The 22099-nt window shown below is 45.7% G+C and overlaps 1 protein-coding gene across 28 annotated transcripts in view; it reads right to left on the minus strand.

Annotated features, from left to right (window-relative positions):
• The window catches only part of ADGRL3 (adhesion G protein-coupled receptor L3), an 802265-nt gene that overhangs the window by 48073 nt on the left and 732093 nt on the right, over positions 1-22099 (minus strand). Inside the window, exon 25 of one of the 28 annotated variants that reach the window (XM_054030155.1) lies at positions 10250-11570. The exons of the other annotated variants lie outside the window; for them this stretch is intronic. Within the exon in view, the coding sequence (XP_053886130.1) occupies positions 11566-11570 (5 nt within the window). The 3' untranslated portion in view covers positions 10250-11565. Of the gene's footprint in view, positions 1-10249; positions 11571-22099 lie in introns of those variants that run through there. 28 annotated transcript variants of the gene reach the window in all.

Below are 22099 nucleotides of genomic sequence, written 5' to 3' on the forward strand. Positions count from 1 at the left end.
AGACTTTCCTTCACAAGTGAAAACAAACAGATAATAACTTATTTAGTCCCATCCACCAGAATTCTTTCCTACCACATATTACGGGAATACATGGTTAAAATGTAAGTCCTTCATTGTTAAGTCAGCAGCTGAAATTCAGCCCAGTTGACAGACAGCACCACCTGATGGCTGTTCCATAATTTAAATGGGCTGGGGAGAGATGGGCTTCACATCACAGAGCTTGGAGATGATAACCCTTTCTTAGGGGAGTCCGGTGTGACTGCATCTGGAATATTGCATCAAGTATTCCATGCCATTCGTGGTGAGGCGCTACTAGACAGATGTAGAGGAAATGGAAGGAGTTTGGAGAAGAGCTACTAAAAGATCAGGGACTGGGATGCATTTATGCAGCAGGAAAGAGCCAGATAGATATACACGTTGGGTAAGTGGAAAGAGAGCAAGGAGGTGAATCAGTGGGATCTTGCTGGGAGTTTTGGGAATGCAAGTGAGAAATTAAAAAGCCAGTCTGCTTTATCAGGAAATACTGACTGGCAGTGTGATGAACAAGTCTGAGAAGTAATCCCCCAAGGGAAGGCTGGAAGCCCCATTGCTTGCGATGTATAATCCTATACTGAACAAGATGCTAGAAAATATACCATAGCACTCAATTCTGAACTGGCCGAGAGAAGGCGTGGGTGACCCATGAAGTCATTGCCAACTCTGACATCTATGGTTCCCCAGGTCACACCTAGCTCCATCAGGGCACAGGTGTTCACTTCAGAATACCCCGCCCCTGAGTTGGTACTCTTAGTCCGGGCTGAAAAGGACTGGAGGCCGAACGAACCTCTGTCAATCTAGAGGCTGTTCCTTCAGGGCAGGCATGCTGGCAAGGCAGCAAGGAGGAAGCTTGTAGTGCTGTGGAAGCCCACCTTTTCCCTGGTCTGAGGACAAATAGAAGACTTCGGTCTACACTGATGTGCCCCTTTCACAAGCACTAAACTTCCATTACACTGGCTTTAGTAACAGAGCTCAAGTCTCTTTAAAACATAAGCTCTTAGAGGCAGGGTCTGTGTCTTCCTCTGTCTTTGTACAGCACCAAAGCATGCTTTGGACATGAAGAGCACGGAGGGATAGAGTACAGCAGCTTGTAATAGGCACAACAACTTTATAGCAGGGCCATCAACCTCTTTTTGTGCAGGGGGGTTACATTAACCCTTAATAATGTCTCCTGGAATGAGGCTACACATTTCCAGCTACTTATCACTGCCCTTGATCCAGAACAGGCCCACTACTCCTAACGATTGAAGGTTTGCACACAGACTGAGGGCAGCATTGAGGCCCTTGTGTAATAACAAGGCCAATATTCGCAGTATGTTCGTAATTCTGCATGCCCAATTTGAGACACCTGGGCCCACATCCTCAAAGGTACAGTGCATTTAGGCACCTCCCACCGAAATCGATATTCAATGGCAGTTAGGGACCTAAAAATCTTTGAGTATCAGGGGCCTTGTGCTTGATTTTCAGAGGTGCTCAGCATCTGTAGCTCCCCTACCAGAAGGACTCAGCACCTCTGATACAAGATACAAGGGATCTCAAGTGGGGTGCACACAATTCATTGAAAACTCCTGAAAATTTGGCTGGAAGCTCCCAGGTCCTTCAGTGGTATTACTCACATGCACAGAGGTAAGTGTCTGTAAAACCAAGTCCTTTGTTAGTAAAGTTATTCCTATATTCATCATCATTAAATTAAAAAAAAATTGCCAGGCTCTTTTACTGCAACCAGTATTCCTGCCACTTCTCTTTGGCTATTTGTGTGTGCAGTTATGTACATAAATTTGACATGTTACTGTGTGTCCTTTAGCATGTGTATTCTGGAAGCCTAATTTAGGAAAGCTCGCTTTTCAAATGTCATCAGTAGGTTCCAGAGTCAAAGGGGCATCATCAGCTTGAAATATGGTCAGTTTAAAAATTTAAGTTAGAAGTAAATTCAGGATTACAACGGCCACTGAGTCTGTCTGCCTTTTTTTTTTTTGGTCTTACCATCATATTTTCCTATTAAAAATTTGTTCTCAACTGTTGCTTGCTGTGTGGAAGGGACACAATGGAGGATTCTGATGACCTAACTGGCTGTTCCAGGAGAAACAGTGATGATATTGTTTGCTGAAAACTGCACATGGGAAACAAATTGGAAAAAAACCCTGAAAATATTTTTTCTTTGATATTTTTCAGCCACAATAATACCCTTTGGTGTCACTTGTAAAGCAGGTAAAACACATTCAGACAGACTTGCGATATTTAAGTTGATGGTGTCCTTTTAACGCCCTATTGAGATGAGTGAATCAGTTCACACCTCTCTCAGAACTGCACTGTTATTTTTTTAAAAATACAAGGTGAATTCAGCAGAATCTCAGGTTGTTATGATGGCCAGATAACTATATCCCGTGGGATACAGTTTAGGAGCTTGATACATCCCTATAGTAGCACTTAAAAGGGCAAATGAACTCAGCTCCATTTAGGCAGCACCCACCAATTTCTATTAAGAATTAAGAACTACAGGAAAATCTGTCCCCTATGTCTCTGAGAGGTGTTGTTATTTGATTTGGAACCCCAAGAATACTGGCTCTTAGACTTGACTAGTATCAAAATGATTTTCTTTTTAACTCTCTATTTTCTGCCCTCCACTGTGTTTTTTTAAACTCTCTTGCTTTCTTCGTGTTCTTATACTTTATTATTTGTATTGCAGTAATGGTCAGGAGCCGAAGTCATGGACCACAAAACCACTGTGCTGTACAAACTCTCCAGAACTGCCAGCCCTGCTCCTGCAACTTCCTCCACAAAATGCCATTCAAAAATCCGGTGCAGGCTGGTTCACCATGTGAAATGTCACGTCTGACTCTCTTGTAGCACTTCAAGAATGCTCACGATAGACATACCAGGAGACTGGCTCTCACGTGCTATTTCTAGTTTGTGGGGCTGGAAATACTACGAAAATAATAGCCCTGCTCCTCTATTCCTGTTGATTCTTGCTTAGTTCATCTCTGCAGCATTTTTCAGAATATACAGAACGAGTATTCATTTCTGTACACATTTACTGTTTTATACAACAAAGTACAAACTCCGGCTAATTGTATTTGGACCTGAATACCAAAAACTGATTAAAATGTGACATTAAACATCTTAATTTCTGGGAACTCGAGGAGGACATGTGCAATTTTGACTGTCTAAAATCACAACAGACCCAGTCCACTTGCATGAGTGCATAGGACTAGTTGGATGCTTCAGATGAACAAATTTGGTTTAGGGCACCTGAGTCCTTTGCACCCTCTCTAGTGGCCTGGTAAGCCAAACCACAAGATCTCCTGTGTTGTTGAAAATCATTTTCCTAATAAGTTCATCAAGATTCACCATGATTCAGTTTCCGCACACGCATTCCTTTATTAGTCTCAAAGGCCACTAGCTGTTGGCTACATCCAAAATACAAGATAAATGTATACATCTATACACTATACCAGGGCAACAATACAGTTATAAGCATTGGCCAAAATACTTACAACAGGATCAGGTCCAGGAGACACCTTCCCATCATGGCATGACTCCAGAGGGATAAGGAAAAGCTCTGACAAAGAACCCCTAGAATACACTATAACAAACAAGTGATGTCATTGCTGGTTATTAGACCTTAGCTAAAGCCTGATGAAATGGTTAATGGCCGAATTCTCTTCAAAGTTGTCTTCTTATCTTACCTTGCTGTATTTTTTCCTAGCTATTGGACTAGGGTTACCATACGTCCGTGTTTTCCTGGACCTTTTTAGATATTTAAAAATTCCTCTATTTAAGAACTAAAAAGCCAGACATGTCTGGGAAAATATGGACGTATGGTAACCCTATATTGGACTAAGCACTCCTTTCTAAATAAACTTTCATAACTAATTACTTACTGCACCTGGTACCCAACTAACCATGTTTTCTTCATTTCTATTATTTAGCTCAAACCTTAAATAAGGTAACACTGGTTTTCAAGGGTCACTACAATTTGAACACAAACAATTCCTCTTTTTCATTATCTTACTCTTTTTGGTCACATGCTTTGGGCCTATTGCTCATGCTAATATCCAAACTCAATTTGAACCCATAGTTCCCTCAGGTGTAATATGGACCTATGTTCCTACACATGCCTGGGAGTGGCTTTCTACTGCCCGGTGTCTGACTGGCTTTGGTGCTACCTGCTTACATAGCTCTCAGACTGTCCTTGTAAGATAGGGAAGTGCTATTATCCTCATTTTACAGATGGGAAACTGAGGCATAAAAGGTTTTGCGCTTACATCGAGCTCTTTTTCTTCTTCTGAAGAGCTCAATGTAAGTTTGAAAGCTTGTCTCTCTCCCCAACAGAAGTTGGTCCAATAAATCAATTTCAGTGGAAGTTAGAAGCCTAAATACCTTTGTGGATCTGGACCCAAGTGACTTGCCCAAGGTCACCAATGAAATCTGGTTGCAGAGGAAGGATTTGAACCCAGGTTTCCTCAGTCTGAGGCCAGTGACCCGACCGTCAGACCATCCTTCCTGCCTACTGGGCTTTCCCCCTTTCTTCATTTTTCTGTTTGGCTTTTCTTGGCCCCTGCTTGGTGTGATTTTTGCACTGCTGGTAACAGTTTCGTTTAATGTTCTGATTTATTTATTTTGGTGTTGCGAACCATTTCTGAGAAGGGTGGAGTTTTTGTTTCATGAGGAGGGTTTTTCTTTCAACTACCTAAGATAAAATGGAGAAGGGTCATCAATCCTCATGCTTCAGAGTATTCATTGTTCACCTTCTGGCCTCAGACCATAAATCCCCTTCCCTCATGGAGCAGTGCACAAATGGGACCACTCTGAGTCCTTCCTCTGAAGCGTCAAGCATTGAGCACTGTCTGAAACCGATTACTAGACTAGCTGAACCATGACATGACCAGTTTCTGCACTGTCTTACAGAGCTCTGCAAAAAGAGTCACCTTTCATGACAAAACACCATAAAGAGAGACATGGAAGGTGAGGTAAGATCTCTTATCCTGGGACCAGAAAACAAAACACTATTAAGAAATTCATAACAATGGAAAATCCTGCAGCACTTGCAATCCATTTTGAGAGCATTGCAAGCCTCATCTCTTTGCCCAAGCTGTGCAGTAATTGTAGAGAAATTAAACATTGGGCACTTAGTTGACTGGACAGGTCTATTTCTAATGCTGGGGATTGAAGGGGAGCCTAGTGGGTTTGCTTCTCTTAACTGGAAATGTTAATGACCCAACTTTGACTAACATCCACATAACCACAGTGATGGGCACCATAGGAAGAACAAATAAATACATAGCCAACTTCTCAAGAAAGACTCAAAGGAAAAGGCCAAAATGGGGAAGACCAAAGAATAAACACCAAAGAGAAACAGGGTCAACAAGATCGTCAAAGACCCAAATAATCAAGGGATTCTGTGGCCTTTGCACTTGAAAGTCCCTACACGGTGTGATAGGCACATCTAAGTTTAAGTGCGAGGTGCAGTCCTCCTTACTGAGCGATATCCAGCTCACGTCCCCAGTGCATCTACTTCACTAGACAAAAAAGGGACATTTGCAAACTATTCAGTGCAGGACCTGACTTGTACTCTGTTTGCACCATGCTTGGCACAACTGGGATCTCGATCTTGGTTGAGCAATACTGGAATAACAATAATCATCATAGAATAATAAAAAAGTAGGGCTGGAAGCAAATCCAGCCCGATGGGCTGCAGCTGGACCAAATAAACCTAGACCATCTCTGAAAGGTGTTTATCCAACCCGTTCTTTAAAATCTCCAAGGCTGAGGATTCCAGTGCTTAGCTACCCTGACAACTAGAAAGTTCTCCTAATATCTAACCTACATCTCCCTTGCTGCAGAGTAAGCCCATTGCTTCTTGTTCTACCTTCAGTGAACATGCAAAACAATTGATCACCGTCTTCTTTATAACATCCCTTAACAGACTTGATGTCCTCAGTCTTCTTTTCTCAAGACCAAACATGGTCTCACAGAATGGGTGGGTCTGATGGGAGGTCAGCTGAAGTGCAAGCATTGTCATGCAAATGAGCTACTTAGCCATGGATTTCTTCTCAGGCCTCACAACTGCTGGCAGCGGCACAGTCACTCTCTCATTCAGACAGCTTGGGTTCCCTGGCCCCCAGTCTTGCTCATCATTTTCCCCCTTGGGTTTACACGCACAAGGCCCAGCACCCCTGCTGTAGAGGAACCCACCAGACACCCACTTCCATGTCACGGTGGGAGGGGCTGCCCAGCACAACGCAGTCGGTTGGGAAATCCGCTGATACATCCGCCTCGCGAGCTGACACTCGCATGGCACATAACATTCATGGTCCAGTTCTTCAGAGCTACACGGTGCCACGCTGCCCTTTCTCCCTTGTCCCACGGGGTCATGCAGTGAACCCTCATTCCCCAGCCCGACGTCTCAAACACTTGCTAGTACAATTATCCACACCTGCCTCTTCAAAGAGTCCCCTCACCCCCAAATCATCCCTGCACTGGTCCTGGTTTTCCAGTGTGAACATCTGCTCCTTGTAACTGCGATGGAGGAAAATTACATCACTGACAGGGGCCAGGCTGCCTGGCTGGTTTCTGCCTCTGGCTGCTTTCCCTGTTGCTTCGACAGCTCCGTAGCTAGATCTCAGAGCCCCCAGAAGACAGTAGAGCAGTTCAGGCAGATGGGGCCTCCTGCCGGCTCTCTGCAGTGGCTGCTGCTGGTGGGAGGCCAATATTTTATTTTCATTAGTTCTGTCAGTGGCCACTGAAAGGACACACAGTGCCCAGGGGTACCAGATTTAAGAACCCAGGGCAGAGGCAGCCAATGTTGGACCGCCGGCAAGTGGTAACGCTGTACACACTTTATCTGCTCTTCATGGGGAAAGGCCAAAGTTGCTTGCCAGTGCAGAGCCCCAGAAAATGGGCCATGAGCTGGGGAGATTCACGGGGGGAAGCTGGCGATAGAATCCTCTCCCCCAATGTTGCAGCCTCCGGCGCTCTTCTCCATCCACACCTTTGGGGAGGATCCCTTGGCCTGTGCAATCCCTCAGCCCACAGGAGGATGGCTGCAAGGAGGCTTTGTCCAGCTCTGATGTGGAAGAGCCATAGATGCGGAGTACTGGCTCTCCACAGCCTGCCCCTGCTACGGAGCAGAGCTGTACTAATGGCACAGCACAGGGACAGGCTCCCATAGGAAAGAGAAACAGCTGTCCTGGCAAACGCATGAAAGCTAGTCAAATGTGCCTTTTCCCCACCTGCACAGTACAGTGTGAGCCCGCACTAGAGCTGCAGTTCATGCCCCACCTTCCCTCACACCCCCTGTCTGGGTTGCTAGGCCTTCAACCCACTTTCCCTCCTGATGGTTCCCTTCATTCACTCACTCATAACTCTGACAGCCTCCCACTCTTCCTTTAATCCTTTCTGAACCCATCCCCCCCACAAAGCCGGTCTGTGTTAACCCACCACTGCTCAGCTTATTTGTAGCTTTAGATCTGTTTTACTCGCCTGGCCCCCATCACCGTCCTATGGGAGCACCTCACAGACTTTAATGTGTTTATTTGCACAGCACCCTGCAAAGCAGGGCAAGGCAACTGTCCCCATTGTACAGATGGGGAAGCGAGGCACAGAGAGATCTAAATGACTTGCCCAACATCACACCGGAATGCTGCAAGCTCTTCGGGGCACGAGTTTCCTTGTCTGACTTTTGGCTCTGTGTTTGGCAACTGGCCATGCACATCTGGTAAATGTGCCATGTACCATCTAAGGTGTCACAATAACAAGAATAAGCATTTTAATGCTGTGCATTAAGAATTAAGTATGTCAATCCTATTATTATTAATAATATTATTATTGCAGACTTAACCCCTGAGCCAGCAAAACTCTTAAACACTTCATGCACAAGTAACCCCGTTGTGCCAGCTGGTGTCAATCAGCAAAGCTCTTTGATTGGAAGATTGATGCTGATCTATACCAGCTGAGAATCTGGCCCAGTGACTGCAGTGGGCCTCCACACTTGCTTAAGTGCTTTGCTATCCAGGGGCTTTAATTCTCAGCATTTGCTTTCCTGTTTACATTACTTTCCCTTTGGCCTACTCTTTGGGTTTGAATGCATTTGAAAACACTATGCTGTTTATAGCAAGGAAGCGAAGAGCTACAAGTTGGTGCCACCTACTTAGCAACAATAGTTTGACTTGTGGTTTCTGAAAGGTCTTGTAGAGACAGATGGAAGCTATATTAATTCTGTTCTGGTTATGAGTCACTGCAGTTAGGCCACTGATGAATGTGCAAATCATTTTTCTATTCTACTGGTATTATGCTTTGGAAAACTGCAACCCCTTTTATGAGAATGCTTTTTTACAGCTTCTATAAGGCCCAGTTCTGAAAGGTAGAGCATTCCCTTATGCTGCACCGACTACCCACTAGCTCCCATTTAAGTTATTGGGAGTTGGGGATGCAGACTGGAAACCTGATTAGAGATGAGAGCCAGAACCGGTTCAGATCTTGCCTGGAATTTACACACGCTATAACCTTAGAAAGATACACGCTGGATTGAGGCATTTCTGGAGTTCTTCTTATGTACCTTTGATACAGTGATGACAGGCAGTCATTTCGCAGACACGACTAGAGATGGATGAAGCAATTCAGTAATAATGGAGCCAGCCCAATCAAGCCACAGTTCCTGACCTGAACTCCAACGTTTATTCAGGTGCAAAAAAGTTCAAAAAGGTTGATATCCCCCTACCCTCCTCACTTCTCCTTTACTCCCTTTACTTCTCTGTGGATTGGCAAGAGGTCCTGGGTTCTTCTTCCCTACCAACGGGACTATATGTCCTCTCCTTTGCCAGCAGGCACCCTTGGCCCCTCCTTCGAAGAACAGAAGATTCAATAGTTCAGCCAGTCTTGGTTCTGTGCCTGGGGTCCTACTGAAATCAAATCTTGGGCCCTCAGCCACTGGGTGCACAGAGCCAGAGAACGTGACTATGAAAGCAGCAGCAGCCACTGCTCACTTGGGTGCTAGGCCACACCAGAAACTCTCCCGAGGCAGAGGGGTAACTGTGCAGAAGAACACCTCACTGGGCAATCCCATGTCAAGGCCTGCTCAAAGGTTGGAAGGAGAGAGCCAGGATGCTAGTACAGAACAGCTCAGAGGAAAGTAGGTCTTGCAGCAGCGTTACCAGCCTCTCCAGAAGTTCACATATGAGCACCGCACACATTTTTGGATTCAGAATGGAAACTTCCATTTAACACATAAGCTCTTGCTAGACTTCTCATGAATCCTGATATACTGTGATAACCCAGTTTTGCTTGAGGGAGGAATGTGAAATGATCACACAATGTCATGAGCAATCTTACACGATCTCATAGTAATTCCAAAGATGTCTGCTTACTGTGCATTGCCATCACAATGCCTTTTAATGGGTGTGGGAAATGCATGATAAACCCATGCAGCTCAGGTTTATTGATCCGTTTAAATGACTTTGTTTTACTTGCAGGTACACCTTTGAGTAGTAACTCTCCTTTCTGTATACGCTGAAGCACATTTCCTTGTTTAATAAACTGGTTAAAAAGCTACTTAATTCTATCTCAGTACGTTTAATAATTGCTGTAAATTACACTGAATATCAACAGTGTGATTAGATGTTTATAGCTTGTGTGTGACTAGTCTGTCTATGGAGTGTAAGAGTCAGTTAATCATCTGTTTCATTTTTATTCACTTTGATTATATTACTAAGTGTAATGGTTGGAATTCGTGTAAAATCTTATGCTGTAGCGATAAAGTAGCACTTTTAAGAGAGATGAATCAAAAGAGAAAATCTTGAATTTGAACCCCTTCAAAATGGAGGGTGCGGAGATTGGATTTGAGTACTCAGACTCACTTTCACACTTGGTTCCAGGTCACATCCAAAGGGTATGTGTCCTGGGCGTGGGTTTATTTTGTGGTTTGGATGCCATCCAAATCTCATGAGAACCTGCTCAAGGGACCAGAAAATCTCATAAGCTCATCTGATCATCAGCTGGCAATATTTCAGTGTTGCTAAATCCAAATCCTAGCCTTCCTTCTGCCTCAAACTTGAATCCAGTCCCAGCCTAAACCAAATACAGAACTGAACACTGCAATGTTGGCTAATCTCTGCTTTTCCGTTTAGCAGTGGAAATTCCCACAAGGCCATGCATTCCCACCACCATGCCTACGGGCAAAAAAGAATGACTGGGATGCCTTTTGGAGCCAGCCAAAGCTCCGCTTTTATTTGACAAAAATATGTTAAACAGTGAGCATTAGTGTTACATTTCAATTAATATGGCCAATTTCACAAAGCTGAAAATGGGGTAGGAATAAATGGTCAGTTTTCACAATGGAGAGAGGCAAATAGCAAGGTCCTTTAAGGATCTGTATTGGGTCTTGTGCTGTTCAAAATGTTCATTAATGATCTGAAAGAGGAAGTGAACCGGGAAGTGGCAAAGTTTGCAGATGATACAAAATAATTCAAAATAGTTAAGTCCAAAACTGACTGCAAAGAGTTACAGGGGGATCTCACAAAACTGGGTGATGGGGCAACAAAACAGCAGATGAAATTCAGCATTGATAAATGCATAGTAATGCACACTGGAAAAAAATAATCTCAACGAAAACTATATAGGGATGGATTCTAAATTAGCTATTACCTCTGGATAGTTCTTTGAAAACTTCAGCTTAACGCACAGCAGTGGTCAAAAAGGCAAAGAGACTGTTAAGAACTATTAGGAAAGGGATAGAAAATAAGACAGAAAATATCATAATGTCACTATATAAATCCGTGGTGTGCTGACACCTTGAAATTGCGTCCTGTTTTGGTCATCCCATCTCAAAAAAGATTGGAATTGGAAAGGTTCAGAGAAGGGCAACAAAGATGAACCAGGGTATGAACCAGCTTCCACATGAGGAGAGACTAAAAAGATTAGGGCTGGGTCCAGTTTAGAAAAGAGATGATTAAGGGGGGGATGTGAGCGAGATCTATAAAAATCATGAATGGTGTGGAACAGAACAGAGACATGTTATTTACCCTTTCCACAATACAAAACATCAGGAGTGACCCAGTTACATTTATAGTCAACAGGTTTAATACAAACACAAGGAAGTATTTTTCATACAACACACCATTAACCTGTGGAACTCACTGCCCTGTGATGTTGTGATGGCCAAAAGTATAACTTGATCTGAAAAAGAACTAGATAAGTTCATGGAGGACAGATCCATCAATGGCTGTTCTTCTGTACACTCCCCCGGATGCTCTGGTACTGGACAGAGTCAGAGACAGGATACTGGGCTAGATGGATCACAGGTCTGACCCATTATGGCAGTTCCCATGTTCTTAAACGTCATAGGATAGTTGTTGGAGTGTTGGATGCCATATTAATTTTGACACTGAGCCTTGAGAAATTCTGATTCAGTAAAGATGCGTTCCAAGAACATTCATATTATCTCTATTAATTCAACACAGAGGTTTGTTGGTGGGTCACGTCAGACACTTCCAGTGATTGGGCATGCTGTCTCCACAGCAATCGCAGCCTCTGTCAGCCTGGGGAGAAGAGAGACGGGGACACAAAGTAGGTTCACCTGCATGATAGTGGTGCGATGCTACTCCAAGGGCCTTCCCACTCAGTGTATTTTAATGCCTCCCCCACTCCTTTAGAATTCCACACCTTCTCCGTCCCTCTGCGGTAAATCTTCTAAAGTGCTGCTTGTTTCTTCGCCTTGCATATATAAAAAGCAGGTAAAAATGGAAAGAGGTATCCCTGCTTACACTGTGAAACAACACGGCTGCCACTGAATGGTCTGCATATTTCAGGGTGTAGGAGCAGATGGGCAGGTATCTTCTTGGTGCTGTCTGAATCTCACAGGAAGGATCAGTTTGATGGCTATTTATTATTTGTATTACAGTAGCATCAAGGATCAGGGTCCCACCACATCAGGCCCCGTAGAAACCACTTCAAGTTGGAGTCCTGAGCCACTTTCATGTGACATTTCGCAGCTGCCACTGTTTGTGTGATATGTGACATCCGTGTGAGGGTGTGTGAGCACCTGAGTTCAGGTGAAATGAAGGTGCAAGCTGAAGCTTTGCCGAAAATCTGAACAGAACCCGTCTCTGTCCTTGGTCAGTGCTTGGAAATTCTGGTTATGGCAAGAACTGGAAGTAGAGTATCTGCAGTACCAGGAATTTAACAGTGCCCCCTTACTACCATGCTAGGGCACTGGTGCAAGCACTGACACCGGGGGCAAAGTCCCACATCAGACTTCTGTGGCATGGAGAACATAAAGTTTCAGTGCATTTTCTGAAAGCCTGCTATCTAAAAATTCAGCATAACATGGCCACCTGGACAGAATGTTAAATTTCACCCACCCACCTCGACATATACCGCAGCAGTCCCTGCTGAGTTCACTGCGCAGATACTGTTTCAGAATGGAAATCACAACTTAATTATATTTTGGGGTGGGTGAGGGATTTGACAGGAGATTTCGTTCTGAGACCGATCAGGTCTCACTTGGGTTAGAAATCAGGATATTAACGTTGCTCATTTTAATTTTCTCTCTGAGTCAGATTCCCACTGTTTGAATTTGAGCTCAGTTTGTTCTGTTCATTATGATGGAATGTGCATGAATTTGACATTAAACTGATTATCTCGGAAAACAGTACCAATCATTCCCCCTTTTCCTGTGTACACTTGAGATTATATCTTTGTGGCTGACATAAAAATACAGAGCAGGAATAATAAGGCAGAGAGAAAACAAAACATTGATTTCAAACGTAATGGATGGGGTTCTTAAGAAACGGGCAAATTCTGCCCTTGTTTACATGGCTACAAACCATACTTCAGTAGTTTTACATGGGAGTGACTGGGGGTTGAATGTGGCTCTGTGGTTTCTAACTAGGAAGAGAATTTTTCCTTTCCAATCACAATCACCAACGACCTGGCATCTGGACTTCACAATGATCATGGTTTAATATGTGGCAATTCTGGCCCTAACTCTTGACCTGTCCTCCATGTACATGACCTCACATACACATCTATGCACAGTCTCCCACACCCGCATGCACCCTTGCCTGTCCATATTTAAACATTCCCTACTTCACACCAGCACTGTGCCCCTAACAATCGCCGCTTCTGTCCCCTCACACAGCGCCCCTACACATTTAGGCCCCAAACCTGCAATTGAATCTGTTTGGATGGATGCCCACGCCTGGCACTTTTACACAAATGGCACTTTGGGGGGTTGTTGCCTAAAATTAAGACTGTTGCCTAGGTTGTGAGAGGTCCTGGGTTCAAAGGCTGCCCAAATCCTCTCGGTAAATGTGAAAGTGAGGATCTCTTTATGTCCTTCTAAAAAGGTGCTGTAGTTCAACTGGAAGTTATGATGCAGGCATCAGTGAGTGACATTCTCTGGCCGGTGTTATGCAGGAGGTCAGACTAGATTACCATAATGGTCCCTTCTGGCCTTAAAACCTATGAAGTCCCAAAGGTCTCTGACTGTCATAAGGGCACACACCTGCATGGATCTAATGGCAGGACTGGGGCCTGACATGGATTTGCAAGTCAGCTCACGTATACAGGGAATCAGGCAAGAAGAGAATTTTCTACAGAAGTGGAATAGTAACCTTTCTGTAGCATTCTTACGCCAAGCATGGAATTCTAGAGTAGGGATATAGTTCTCTATTCAACTTTACAGGCTTTTAGAGTTCATTTCTTTAGACCCCTGTTTAAATTCCGTAGAACTCTATTGGTATCATCTCTATCCCATTATTTTCCAAAAGGGTAAAATATACTAAGACATGATTAACATTTGCAATCAGTGAACTGATAGTTCCCTTAATGTGACAACTCTTATGGACACGCGCAGCACCTTCGACGCACTTCATGTTAACAAAATAGCATGTGGTGACAATAACAAACTGTACTGCACAAGCCTTTTTCTCGGTGACTAAACTGCCTTTCCGAAGGAAGGAACATTCATTTGGATAACCCATCAACAGCAGACAACCCCCATTTACATTTTTTTCCACTTGCATTTTCCTCCAAAACTATATTAAAAAAAAATCCCTAAAATATGGTTGGAAACCTGAATGCAAATAAGGTGCCGTACGATTTATTATGAAATTTCTTCTACTCTGACAGTCTGGTACCCTGAGAGAGACAATAATGGCTCTGACAAGACATGAGTGAAAAATGGATTAGAGCCACATCGCTGCTCTGCTACATGACTGGTTATTGAGGGAGGCTGTCAGAACGCACCAGCGTCCTCATGGAGAGCGCTTTCAAAGGCTGCGTAGGACAGCAGAAAAATGGAAAGGACGGGGATGTTCGGATTAGTCACTGCTAGGTGGGAATAAACAGGGAAAGGCGACACGGCTCTCTCTGTGCCACATCACTTATCTGTAGGGGAGGAAGAGGAGAGAAATCTCTTCTGCACTTTGATTGCAGCACAAGGAATGTTCAAATTTCTCTACGCAAGTCCCCTGTTACGCTGCACCCATTTTTCGGGATCTACTCAAAAGTTTTCTGCGGAACCATCAGCCCCACACATGAGGTCTCTGTCACGCTGGCAATAACTGCTACTTTCAAGCAATCTAACTCAAAGCTGAGATGGAGATTGGAAGGTCTGTGAGGCAGGGCCTGTTTGCACAGTGCCTAGCACGTTGGGGTGCTGAGCCCTCACTGTGGCCCCTGGGTGTTACTGCAGTACAAATAATAATAGCAACATAAGCTTCCCTATTTCTGTACCACGTGACACGCTATTACAAGAGAGCAGCTCCTAAACCGTTACCCGCTCTACAAGGCCCATGCATGAAACGACCACACTGCAGAGCTCTTCCCCTCACAATTCTTCCGTACCTCCCACTTTCCAGAAGAAGAGGGGCTCCCTCACGTCAGTACATCCCTCTACATCCCATTACTGAAGTTCAGTTGCAGTTTATGAATAATACACACTTCACGTACAGCTGTGTCGGCGGGCTAAAAGGGGACACGTACACAAGAGGGGGCTGACTTGGGAGATTGTTCAGTCAAAGGGATGGCTATGGGAAGGGGACACAAGCAGGTGGTTACACTTTGATTTCACAGTCCATATAATACACCTGCCATTGCACGCTGTGACACTCTACCTTGCACTTGTAGGCTCTTGGCACAGTTATCACCGAAAAAGATGCTCGACGTGTTAGCCTTGTGTAACCCACACACCTCCGGGGTTCATAGACTCATAGACTTTGAGGTCAGAAGGGACCATTATGATCATCTGGTCTGACCCCCTGCATGCTGCAGGCCATAAAACCGTCCCTACCCCTTCCCTGGACTCTGCTGTTGAAGTCCCCAATCCTGTTTTTAGTGACTTCAATCGGCAGAGACCCTCCTGCTAGAGATCCCTGCCCCATGCTGCGGAGGAAGGCGAAAAACCTCCAGAGGCTCAGCCAATCTGCCCTGGAGGAAAATTCCTTCCCGACCCCAAATATGGCGATCAGTAAGACCCCGAGCATATAGGCAAGAGTCTCCAGCCTGACCCCTGTTAGCCATTATACTATTTACCTACCATTTCTTGGTTTTCCTTGACTACTATGTTTTACCATTAAACCATTCCCTCCATAAACTTATCTAACTTAATCTTAAAACCAGACAGGTCCGTCGCCCCCACCGTTTCCCTCGGAAGGCCGTTCCAATATTTCACCCCTCTGACGGTCAGAAACCTACGTCTAATTTCAAGCCTGAACTTCCCCACGGCCAGTTTGTATCCATTCGTTCTCGTGTCCACATTAGTACTAAGCTGGAATAATTCTTCTCCCTCCCTTGTATTAATCCCTCTAATATATTTAAAGATAGCAATCATATCCCCCCTCAGCCTTCGCTTTGTCAGACTAAACAACCCAAGCTCCTCTAGTCTCCTTTCATACGACAGGTTTTCCATTCCTCTGATCATCCTAGTGGCCCTTCTCTGCACCCGTTCCAGTTTGAGTTCATCTTTTTTAAACATGGGAGACCAGAACTGCACACAGTACTCCAAATGAGGTCTCACCAGCGCCTTGTACAACGGAAGCAGGACCTCCTTATCCCTACTAGATATACCTTGCCTAATGCATCCCAAGACAGCATTGGCTTTTTTCACCGCCACGTCACATTGTCGACTCATAGTCATCCTGCGGTCTACAAGGACCCCTAGGTCCTTCTCCTCTTCCGTTACTTCTAACCAATGCGTCCCCATCTTGTATCTAAAATTGTTATTAGTCATCCCCAAATGCATCACCTTGCACTTTTCACTATTAAATTTCATCCTATTTCTGATACTCCAATTCACAAGCTCATTCAAGTCTCCCTGCAGGATATCCCTGTCCTCCTCCGAATTTACAACGCCTCCCACCTTCGTATCATCCGCAAACTTTATCAGCCCACTCCTGCAATCGGTTCCGAGGTCAGTTATAAATAGATTAAATAAAATGGGTCCCAAAACCGAACCTTGAGGCACTCCACTAGTAACCTCCCTCCAACCTGACAGTTCACCCTTTAATACGACCCGCTGCATTCTCCCCATTAATCAATTCCTTATCCACCTCTGGATTTTCATATTGATCCCCATGTTTTTCAGTTTAACCAATAATTCCTCATGGGGTACAGTATCAAACTAGCGGCACCGAGACCACTTAGAGATTAATGAGTCTGGTCTACAGCCTTAGCTAAGGACCAGTTGGCTTTTAGCTCAAGCAGTAGAGGCTCCTACACTAAGCTCCAGAAGTCCCAGGTTTGATCCTGCTGGCCAACGACTGTGGTCTGTCAGTGTTATACCTGTAAATCAAGAACTTTAGAACCTCTTGCCCCATGAACATCATACAGATAAAGAGAGACTCGTTCCTCAACTCATGCTCTTACAAAGGACATTTTTTTCAGTTTGACTCTTATCATTGTCAGCCCACTATACGCAAAGACATCTACACCACGATAGCACGGATTCCAAGGCAGAGGAGGAGTACAACACAATACACTCCACAGCACCATTCACACAGAATGCTCCAGGGCAGATTAAAGCTGACTCCTGGCTGATAGGGGTAAAGCAAATTACACTGTGTCATGCAGAGATGTTACAGAGCAGGAATGCACAAGGAAGAGATGACAAGACTAAAGAAGAGGCATCATTTTGGGGAGTTTGAAAGGCTCCAGAACTAAGATCTGATGGTTTTACTGCACAAAGCATTGGAGTTACAGGCAAGACAGTTTTGAAACTGCGAAATGGAAACAGTCCCATCAATAAGAGGTTTGATTGCTGGACGGAGAATCTCAGAGTGGAGAGAGAAGAAGTCAGATTTGTGGTAGAAAAAGGGGAGAGAAAGATGTGGAGACTGAATACTAGAAAGACACTGTGAATTTGGATCCTGAAACAAGCAGGGGGTCCTTAGGGATTTCTGATTATGATGGTTATGTGCTCTTGCTTTTGGGAATGTAGAAGAAGACAACAGGTCTCCACTCACTTCCTCCTGAGTTACAGTGGTACAATGCCACCGTAACCTACACTGGAGTAAAGCAGGCTAAGTGAAAGGAGAACCAGGTCTGGTGTATTTTGGACTAATCTATAACTACGTTGCCACCAAGAAATGATCAGGATGATTCTTAGTGCCGATGCTATTTCGGAGGGGAAAGTCAGCAGATTTTCAGTTAGAAAATGTGGCACACAGAGAGGCCAGAGAGGGAGCTTGGGCCAAGCCTTAAGTTCTTGACAGGATAAGTAGACTAGAATAACAGAGGAGGTGAAGGGGTGACATTATAGTTGACAGGGTTCTTTCACCAGTGAGTGGAATATCGGTTTGGACATACAGAGCTGGAAGAAGTCATGACAGAGCAAGTCTTTCCTGGTAGAAAATGAAGACATGGTTATATCTGCAGAGGGGGATGCGTTAGTGCAGATGGGATGCCTCAGGCTGATCCCAAACCAGAGACTCACAGGAAGACAGAAGAGAGAAAAGAAAGGGACTAGTAAGACTGGCAGGTACACAACTCAAATGGTGGACCGATGTCCATTGCTAATCGCAATAAAGGGACAAGCATGGAGACAGAATTGAAACAGCGTAAGTAAGGCACCTGGTTTGAGAAGGATGTGATGCGATAATTGGCAGCAGAACTGAGATTAAAGAGAGCACATGAGCTACAATTAGGCTTGGCAGAATTCAATTTGTAAGTGTTAATAATTCCAATGGATAATACCCATGTTTATTTTAAAGCTTTTTTTTCTGATTTTATCTGTTTAAATTTTCACAGTTATGCAAAATTAGGGGGTTTAAGCATTTTGAATTACGTATCTAATTGAATTTTTACTGTTGCAGGAAATTATGGGGGTTGAGCAACAGAGGGGTCAGACAGTAATTATTTAATGATAGTAGGCCCTGAGACTCAAAAAGTTAAAACTTTATAACCATTAATACACAAGTTGCCAACTTCACATGTCAAAATATAAAATGTAAATATCCTTTAATCAAACTCTAATAAGTTCTCAAGCAGACTTTACTTACTTTGCCTATTTGTGCATTTCGATTATTACTGATTGAAATAATTTTCATCGGTTTATGTGTGTATGGTGAAATCATTTATTGACATTTATTGATAAAAATCCAACCCTTCCAAGCCTATCTATAATCAAACGAGAGAGGCGATCCTCTCACCACAGCAGCTGCACTATGGCAAGGACCAATCCCCGACTGCAGATTGGCAAGGGGCAGTTCTGGTGAGGCAGATGAACACATAAAAAGAGGGTGACCATATTTCCCTATGTTGAATATGGGACACCTGGTAAAATTACTCGTATTCAAGCGAGTTCAATGGCAAACAATCAGAACTAGGCAGTACAAACGTTCAAATTAACATCAAGTTGACTGAGCCCCCGTTGAAAAGAAATGCTGAGTAACTGGATTCTTTTTATTTACCTCATCTTTAAGACTTTAGGGTTCACACAGGGAGGGGTAACACACACACCCCTACTCCCCCACTCACACAGGGAGGGGTGACACACACACCCCTACTCCCCCACTCACACAGGGAGGGGTGACACACACACACCCCTACTCCCCCACTCACACAGGGAGGGGTGACACACACACCCCTACTCCCCCACTCACACAGGGAGGGGTGACACACACATGTACACCTCTCTCACACGGGGTGTGGAGGGGGGTGACCGACCAACCGACCCCACCCTCCCTGCCTGGGGCTCTCTGTCCCCCATGCCTGGCTGGGACCCTGGGACGGAACCGCCTCTCCTGGTACCTGCATCTTCCTGAGGGAACACGTGGGGGGAATGCAGGGTCACATGCCCCCCCCACCAGATTTCTGCCTGAGTTCACACCAGAATGTGGCCAGCAGCAGCCTTTCAGCACTGAGCGGGAGGGAAGGGACTGGAGCTGCTTCCAGCTGCAGGGCGGGGGAGGGAGGGAAGGGGACGAACCTGACCTGTGTCTTTGCAGAGCTCATCTCTTCTCATCTCTTCTTTTCCCTCCTCCTTTCTCCTTGGCTGGAAGCAGCTGATCCCTTCCTGCCTGCACAGGCTGTTGCTAGCCACAGACATAACCCAACTGCCGCTGCAGGCAGGAAGGGGTTAAGCCCTAAGGATGCATTGTGCACCAGGGCCCAGGGAACTTGACTGCAGGGGTTCAGCGAACCGGCCAGAGAGGTGGCTGAGCAGGGGAGGGTGCCTAGGGGATGGAGCAGCCCCATGCTCCCTGGGGTCAGGACCCGGGGGGGGGAGGTGAGGGGTGAAGAGGGTGCTAAGCCCCTGCCCGGGGGCTGCTGTGGAGTCTGCAGGTTCAGGGCATGACCAGGCTGGAAATCGCTCCCCACTTCCCCACTCCAGAGCTTAGCTGAGGGGTGTGGAGGCGTCCCTGTGCCAGCGCTGTGCGGGGCTTTGGCACATGCAGGGCTCGGCTCCTCCTGGCCAGCACCCCGAACTGGAGGTTCTTGGGTTTTCCTGGGGCGTCGGCCCAGCCAGAGGCAGTGGGGGAAGGAGGGAGCTGCCGGCCAGGGTACTGGTGAGCTGAGCGCCCCGACCAGGGGCTGGTTCTCCACACAGCGCTGGGAGCAGGACGTGCCCTGCCGGTGGGGATATGGAGGAGCAGCGGGACTGGGGGCGGGTGAAGGGGCAAAGCAGGGAGAGGACAGTGAGGGGGAGCACATAAAGGGCGGATAGGTGGCCAACCGAGACAACATGTAACCTGCCTGCATTCACCAGCCACCACAGCTTGCAGCGTGCAGCCAGTGCCGGCCGGAAATGGGACGGGGGGCAGGGCCCTGCTGGCCGAGAGCTGGCATGCAGTGGGGGGCTGTGCTGACCGACCAGCATGGGGAGCCTCTGCCCCATGCGCTGCAGCTTTGGCCCGCTGCCAGCCTTGCATTGCCACCCCCATCGTCGGCCACTGGGCCTTCCCCCCTCACTGCTGATGAGAAGGCGGCTGGTGAGCAGGGGTCTGTCCAGCAGCAGGACCCGCCAGTACTGATGGTGGGGACGGACAGAAAATATGGGACAGTTTGCCCATTTTTAAGAAAAAGTCGGGACACCTGCAGAAGGGCTTAAAAACGGGATGTCTGGTCACCCTACATACAAAAAGATGCTTAAAAAGGGAACAGTGGAGGCAAGATAGTAGCCAGGGGGAGAGAGATTCTGGTGTGGGGGGAGTCTATTTTTGTTTTTTAGAAAAGCGGTGAATGCGACAGCTGCTTGGGGGCTATGGGGAAGGACGCCAAAGAACAGAATGTGGTTAATTATAAAGGAAACACAACTTATACAAATACAGTTAAACAACATTGCTAAGACTTGGTCAAAAAGCGTGAGAGAGGACATCCCTTCCAAATCCACAGGAATGCCATTTCAGTCAATGAGTACCTTTTATAAACAGGCTGCCTAATAATGAACTTCCAGACAGTCTCAAGGAGTTGTGTTAATTTCAGACATGATGTTCTTGTCTAGCACCCTTTGTAACAAGAGGTCACATGTTTCTTCGAAGGTGTTAACTCCCAAGGTGGTTTTGTAGTCCCCATTTGTACTGGTACTTTTATCAACAGAAAAGAAAATGTGGAATATGGTATCCAACTCCACGGGTAGGTGCTAAGCAAAGGCAGAACAATCAGGATTGCACAATCAGGATTTAAAAATATTGCTGGGGTGGGAATCTCTTAACGTTGTCCTGCCAGACTTGGGAGGAAGCTGCAGAAGGAGACCACTTTGGAGCCATATCCCGGTTTTCTCAGTTTAAGATGCCATTTTCATTCTGGAACAAAACTGACTGAGCTGACAGAGGAAAGATGCCCTTCCTCCCCTCATGAACCCAAGACATCCTGCTTGCAAAAGCATTGCTTGCACTCTACATGGATGTGAGGCAGGGCCACCCAGAGGGGGGGGCAAGTGGGGCAATTTCCCCCAGGCCCCGGGTCCCACAGGGGCCCCCCACGAGAATATAGTATTCTATAGTATTGCAACTTTTTTTATGAAAGGGGCCCTCAAAATTGCTTTGCCCCAGGCCCCCTGAATCCTCTGGGCAGCCCTGATGTGAGGGCAAGTCAACCTCTGCATTATCTGAAGGGATTCACATCTCATGCACTGGAGAGAGAACAGCTGAGACTGTGTGGTGGATGGGGCAGGTTGGTTCTGGCTGCAAACTCCCTCAGGCTGCAAAGCAAAACCCTCCTAATTAGCACCACAAAAGCCATACAGCCCCTCTCCCTTCTCTGTGAGGGATGGAAAGAGGTGTCAATGGCAACTGCTTGGACCAAACAAATGTAAAGGAAGTTTCTGTGATGGGGGTGCCCTTTATAAGACTGCATCTACCCTTTGCTTCAATGAATTAACTGCAAACAATTATATTAACAAGTCAAAACCATTGATGACAAGTGGGTGTAATGGGACAGCAACACACACTCATGGTTACTGACCTACTCTCTCCTTCAAAAGGTTACGGGGAATGTATCTGAAGAGTAAGGGAACTCAGTCCAACCTTTTTGATCTCCTAGAGCACTGTAGTGACCCATCACTAATTAGAGATTCAAAATCTTCACGCCCTCCCCACCTGCTCTTAGTTAGGCAAATATCAAAGTA

Source organism: Malaclemys terrapin, chromosome 5 (genome assembly GCF_027887155.1).
Source record: "Malaclemys terrapin pileata isolate rMalTer1 chromosome 5, rMalTer1.hap1, whole genome shotgun sequence".
NCBI classification, from domain to species: Eukaryota; Metazoa; Chordata; order Testudines; family Emydidae; genus Malaclemys; species Malaclemys terrapin.